The sequence below is a fragment of the Chrysochloris asiatica genome, unplaced genomic scaffold (genome assembly GCF_000296735.1).
Source record: "Chrysochloris asiatica unplaced genomic scaffold, ChrAsi1.0 scaffold00071, whole genome shotgun sequence".
Lineage (NCBI taxonomy): Eukaryota > Metazoa > Chordata > Mammalia > Afrosoricida > Chrysochloridae > Chrysochloris > Chrysochloris asiatica.
In genome coordinates, this window is record NW_006408589.1 from 4,805,146 (window position 1) to 4,812,223 (window position 7,078).

The window sequence follows — 7,078 nt, forward strand, 5'->3', positions numbered from 1 at the left end:
GTTTAGTATGCTCATTGGTGGCCATCTTTGTCTGTGAGTGGAAGTAGGGGAAGTGCAGCAATGAAGACATGGGCTAAGTCTGGACATGTTCCATTGGCACCAGTTGACCTGGAGATGAGAAGATGCTGACTGGTCTGAAGTTTAGGGAGTTGTGCAAACTCCTGAGCCCATGGGAACTGACCTAGCTCCTGGGAGCTAGGGCTGAGAGTGAAGGGGCCAGCTGTTCTGAAGTATAGGGAGGTATGCATGAAATCCCAACTTGCAGCTGATACCCATTTGACCTTGCTTAGATGGCTAGGGCTGAAGTGACCAGAACCTGACCAGGTAAAGACAAAGATGTTTGATACTCTGAGCAAGTGTAAATTGCTACAATTTAATGAACTGAACTTTAGCTTATGGATACAGTAGATAAAAATTACAGCTGGAATGGAAGATTCTTCATTATTAAGGAACTCCATGCCTGTTTCCTCAGTGTACTAGTTTGATAGATGGGCACTTTAGTATTATTAAGCTTTTATTATGAATTGAGTGACAATTTACATGGGAAGACACAGGTTTTACACTCATCCTATTATATTTAATTTCATTGCAAGGATTACAATCCCCTCCGTGCATCATCATTCTACAGTATTTGTTTCTATTCCCTCTGGAGTTTTTTGTTGTTGTTGTTTTGGACATACACAAAAATACTCAGGAATTAATCATTTAAAAAACCCAAGGTTACATTCTGCAAGGCAGCCTTCTGGCCTCCAGCATGCAGCCTTTTCTCTTTTCATGAGTCTAGAGTCCTCAGCTGCTCCCTCTCTCCATATCTCCATTTCTGCCTCCATATCTGGTGTCACTGCTTCTCTGGATAGGGTCGCACATTCCGCTTATGCTCTTCTCCCTTGATGATCCTGGAATTTAAGATTTACAACTCCCCCCTTTTTGTTACAAAACCTTTACAGTTGTGACCATCACAATTAATCATGATAACACTGACTCACTATCGAATCATAAGAATCTTATCCCCATCTCTTTTCACCATACCTGTCTAGACAAGACGAAAACTATTCACTGGGGATTCTACCTTCCCCCGCACACTCTGAAACTAAACTCCCTCTTGAAAACTTGAAAGCCAATCACTTCATACCTTAATAGCCCATCCCTCATTTTAGGTAGCCAATGTCTAAGCTGGAGATGGGCACTTTAGATATTGATTATCAAAAATGGAGAGACAATAAAGGCATGAAAGGCTTTCATGGATGTGATTAGTTTCTGAATGAAGTAGGTAAGGTAGACTCTCCACTAACTAGTTTTCCTCTTTCCTAGATGAGTCTGGTGAAAGGGAATGGGGATGATTCTGACAGGAGTTTATGATTCAATTGAGAGTAATTGCTAGCAGAATTAATTGTGATTGTTAAAACTGAAATTGTAGAAGATGTGCAACTAACAGTGGGAACATTTCAGGAACAGATGATCCCAGAACCACCAAGAAGGAAGAGCATTAGTGGAGAGTGAGATCCCTGTGTGGAAAAAACACCAACAGCAGAGATGGTGGCAGAGGTGGGGGCATGGAGAAAGAGAGCAGCTGCAAGCTGTAGGTCTCTGGAATGAGTAAGGTTGTGTGCTTTTGAGCAGAAGGCTGGCTTGCAGAATGTGCCCTGTGGTCATTTATGATGGATATGTATTTTTTGTTTTGTAAAAAAAAAGAGAAATAAATCAAATGATGTACTGCATGCATTAAGCAAATCTGCTGCACAAGACATCTTTTAAGTGTTCAGTGCAAAAATGTCAGCTTAAGGAAAAAGGTGCACCTGCCCCAAGCCATGGTATTTTCAACAGATTCACATGCATGTGAAAGTTAGACAGTGAATAAGGAGATCATAGAGAATTGATGCATTTGAGTTATGGTGATGGAAGAGAATATTGAAGGTACCATGGACTGCTAAAAAAGAAACAAATCTGTGTTAGAAGTACATCCAGAATGCTCCTTAGAAGTCAAGATGGCCAGACTTTCTCTCTCAAACTCTGGAAATATCATGAAGGATCAGTCCCTAGAGAATAACATCATGCTTAGTAAAGTGAAAGGGTCAGCAAAAAAAGTCCCTCAACAAGATGGATTGGCACAGTGGCAAGCAGCAATGTGCAGGTGCAGTTTTTTGTTCTATTGTGCATAAGGTTGCTGTGAGTCAAAACTGACTCGATGGCACCTAACAACAGCAACACCAATTCAAACAACGTAAATGTTAAAATCAGTCAATAAAATCGGCTACGCTAGGGGGCTTCAAAAGTTTATGAGACATTTCCATCACCTTTTATAAAAACTTTTTATTGTGAACTAAGTGAAGATTTACAGAGCAGATTATCAGTCCCACATTCAACAAATCAAACACTTCATACCACTACCATGACTGCAGTCCTTTCCCAGTACCATCAATTAACAGTATTATCTATGTAATTTCATTTTCCTACAAAATTCTTGAAGCCTCCTTGTATATCATAAGCTGAGAGTAAAAAAATCACTGTGCTTACAAATGGATCAACTTTTAAAAAAACAGAAAAGACACTTGGCTTGTGGAGCCACAGATATAGACACACATGCTAAAAGGAAAGAGTCCCTGGGTGGCACAAATGGTTGGTTAAGTGCTCAGTTACTAGCTGAAAGGTTGGCAGTTCAAACCCACCCAGAAGATCGCAGAAGACAGCCCATGTGATCTGTTTCTGAAAGGTCATGACCTTGAAAACTCCATGATACACTTCTCTATTCTACATACATGAGGTTGTCATGAACTGACTTGATGTCACCTAACAACAGCATCCTAAATAAGCACATCTGCAGTTTACTGAATGGATGGACAAAAAGTAATGGTGCCCATACCCAGGCAGAATTAAAGGAGAGCAAATAACAACACTAAAGAAAATGAGCATGGTCAGCAAAGCAAAAGGAGTTTAATCAAATTCTTAAAAGTTTAGATTTACCATATTCTGTGTTGAGGCCCCATAATTTCACTTTATTAGCTTCATACTGGGCTTTTTTCTTTAACCGACAAGCCCTGTGAAAGGAAGGAGCAATTAGTTCACTTTTCTTTTCTTTTTTTTAGTACTCAGAACATAATCTTTTTTGCTTCTGTCAGACATTTTCTAAGAATAACTGAAAACCACTGCTGACTGATGTTTATATGGCCTACATGGTATAAACTTAAAGGTTGGCATCACAAAATCATCTCGGGTACCAACAGAGAATGACCTGGTGATCTGCTTCCATTAAGATTGTTGTTGGTTGCCATCGAGTCAATTCTAACTCATAGTGACCCATGTGCACAGAGTAGAACTGCTGCATAGGGTCTTCAAGGCTGTGACTCTTCAGAAGCAGATCACCAAAGCCTGTCTTTCAAGGAGCCTCTGGGTGAGTTTGAACCACCAACCTATTGACTAGTAATCAAGTGGTTAACCATTTGTGTCACCCAACCAAGAAAACCCTATGGAGCAGTTCTGCTCTTAACACATGGGGTCGCCAAGAATTGGAATTGATGGCAAAAGGTTTAGTTTTCTGGTTTACTAATGTCTATATCAAGGAACTCTTGTTACCAAAAAAACCCATAACATAGTCATATCTCCAAATTGATTTTTTTTTTCATGTAACACACATTTAAAAATAAATCTACCATCAGTGCATATCTATTAGAATGGCTAAAAAGAAAAAAAAAAAAAATTGGCAATACTAAGTATTGTAAAGGATGTAGGATGTGGAGCAACTAGGACCCTCACGTGTTGGTGGGGCTGTAAATGGTATATACAGACACTCTGGGAAATAGGTAGTTTCTTGTGAAGTTAAATATACACTCCTATATTTTACTCAAGAGAAATCAAAATTATGTTCACAGAAAAACCTGCAAATAAATGTTCATAGTAGCTTTACAGTTCTAATTGCCGAAAATTGGAAACAGTCCAAATGTTCAAGTGCCAGAAAGTCAGTTCAGACTCATAGCAACCCCAAATAAGATTTCCAAAGTTATAAATCTCTGAAGGGGTAGAAAGTGTCATCTTTCTCCCACAGAGTAGCTGGTGAGCCTGAACTATCAACCTTGTAGTTTGAAGTCCAGTGCTTATCCTACAGAGCCAGTACACTTACTACTTAGTAATAAAAAGGCACAAATTAATACTAAGTGCAACAGCATGGATAAACCTCAACTGCATTATGTTACATTAAAGAAATCATTCTCCAAAAGTTATATCCCATGATTCCATCCATATGACATCCCAGAAAATGCAAAAAACTACAAGGACACAAAACAGATCAGTGGTTCTGAGGAGCTAGAGGTAGTGAAGGTGTGTACTACAAACAGGCATGAACAAAAACTTTAAGGTGATGAATATGTTCAATATTTTGATTGTGGTGGTAGTTACATAATTGGGAATCTTTCAAAAAATTCATACAAGTGTACATTAAAAGGAATGAATTTTACTGTATATAAATGATACCTAAAACTATGACTTACTAAACTCAAAACAAAAAAAGCTATGATAAAAATTTTCACTATCATACCAATATACTACACTTATATCCTTTCATCTTAAAAAAACTTTTTCTATGAACCATAAGTAACAACTTTTACTTTCAAGGGAAAACTTAATAGTACTCTACTATAGTACGTGGAGTCCTGGTGTGGTGCTATGAGTCAGAAATGACTTAATGGCACTTAACAACAACAACATTGCAGTACTGTGATAAAGGACAAATATTAATTAATGGTTTAGGGCCATCTCTTCTATAAAAGTTCACTTAAAATCTAACCTCACCTCCTAGACTACTCACATGAATGAATGTTATTATCATTTACCTGGAAGCCAGCTTATTTTTTTCCTTCCTTGACCTTGGCCGGGCTGTTAAGGGAAGCTCACTGACTGGAGTCAAATCACTAATCACCTTATTCAATTTCCGCAGTTCATTGCCTATCTGAAGCAGTTTTTTAGGATTTGGAGTCAGATCTTCTACATCAGTTCTCCGTGACTTTTTTACTGCATATTTTCCTGCAGATCATGTAAAACAAGTTTAAATGAGATGGTTGTATTTAACAAGAGACATTCTCTACAGCCATATTTCAAACCACTCCCTCTCTTCAACATTGCTGTTTTCAGAAGCCTCAACATGCTAGCAAGTCATCCCAGAGAGCTAGCCTGCTCTCCTTCATACCTGTGGTTGTAAAAAAAAAAAAAAGGTGACTGTATGGCACAGTCCCAGCCCTTCCAAAGTCCTTCTCCCCACTCCCCCCCCCACACGTGTTTCTATTTTGATGAATTCTTCATTTGTGTGGCAGACCTAAGCATCTCAAATCCTAGGACTGAAGTACAAGTTCAAATGCACACAAAAATTAGTGCAAAGATATAATATTGGAGACTTTTCCAAAAATAAAATTTTTGATACCATGAAGGAAAGTCAGACATGTACAAGTTTATGTTGGACTGAAATTTTCAATAACAAGTAGCATCATCTTGTTTGAAATCCCGTCTTTGATTCTTTTGAACAATAACAATACTGAAGAATCAAGAGTTAACAACAACATTGCAGTACTATACTGTCCAAGCAAAAGGGATGGCTCTGCATCTGAACTCCCAAAGTATAATGAATAACTTTCCTAGTACTCTAGTACTCATCACACACTACTTGGAATTATTTATTGGACCTTTAGAAAGAACCACCTGAAGACAAAAACAGGTCTTGATTCACAGCATGCAGTGCAAAGGGGAAACAAGGCACAAATATACTTCAAGTATGATTGTTACCTTTAAAAATGCTTAGCAAGTTAAATCTGCAACATGGACTATTACTAAACTGTTTATAGAACACCAAATTTTCAAGTGTCTCCCAGCTCCTTTTTGATAAGAACTTTGGACTAATGTAAGATAATACTGGTGTATAAGAAATTCTACTTAATTATAACTTCCCAGGTTCACAATTTTTAAATTGGGCCTACCCAAGATTATAAGCTTTGTCCAACTCCTACTATTCAACTTTGCTCTCTCTAAACTTTTCTTCCGTAACTATTCCTCCTTTTATCTCCTTTTCTTCCCACCACCATTTTTTATTTGAATCGCCCATTTTCTTTAAGTCTGGGTATTGGATAAGAATAGAAGAGTGAGAGAGACACTGGAGTTCATTGTTTTCCTCCCCAACCCCTTTGCACACAGAAACCAAGATGGGTCAAGAATAAGCAGTCTCCTGATCATTTTCTAGATGAGGTAAGAAGAATAAAAAAGTCTAGAAAAAGCAGTTTTCATATATTTCTTCTCCCCTGTCTAGGTGATGTCTCTAGACACTGGCAAAAGTTGTTTATGAGTGAAAACTAATCATGGCAAATGTAGCGGTTTCACTGTTTCCTCGCCAGTTTGCAGGAAAGGGTTGACCACCTAGGATACCAAGTAAGCAAATGGCTTAGTGCCTCTATTTAAAACCATGCTCTACAATGAAGAATATTAAATACCTGCCAACAATCCTCTCTTACCATGATGCAAGCCGTTTTTCTGATACATATTACTTGGTAAGGTCTCTCGATTCCATTCAGATGGCCTCAGCATCCTCTCTTGCTGTGATGGTGTAAGCTGCTCACTATACTCCCAGAAGTACCTTCTTTTACCTCTCTTCCGAGATGATATAGAAGTCATCTCCTTTAAGTCTTCCACAGAATCATTTTCATAGCCTAGGGGGGAAAAAAAGCCCCCGAATTTTTAAGTTCCATAGATTCCAATATATCAATCAGGAACAAATAAAATTAAAATTCTCTTCTAATTATCATTAAGAATCCTAGTGCCACTACAGAAAAAGCACTGGACTGCTACACTCAATATCAGCAGTTTAAATCCACCAGCTTGCTCTGCAGAAAAAAACTGAAGCTTTCTGCTCTTACAAAGATTTATAGCCTCAGAAACCCTACATAGGGTCACAGTGCATCGGAATCGACTTGACGGCAATGAATCTGGTTTTTGATAATCATTTAAAAGTTCTTTTTCATTTGAAAACATGTGTGGCGCTGTGGGTTAATACGCCAGACTGCAAAGCCATTTGAACTGCAAGGTCGGTGATTCAAACTCACCAGCT

At 38.3% G+C, this 7,078-nt stretch overlaps 1 protein-coding gene across 1 annotated transcript in view; it reads right to left on the minus strand.

The window, feature by feature from the left end:
• Positions 1-7,078, minus strand: part of CREBRF (CREB3 regulatory factor) — a 105,606-nt gene that overhangs the window by 30,162 nt on the left and 68,366 nt on the right. Inside the window, exons 6-8 of the mRNA XM_006864805.1 lie at positions 6,486-6,680; positions 4,824-5,013; positions 2,962-3,035 (exon numbers count right to left, since the gene is read on the minus strand). Of these exons, the coding sequence (XP_006864867.1) occupies positions 2,962-3,035; positions 4,824-5,013; positions 6,486-6,680 (459 nt within the window). The remainder of the gene's footprint in view (positions 1-2,961; positions 3,036-4,823; positions 5,014-6,485; positions 6,681-7,078) is intronic.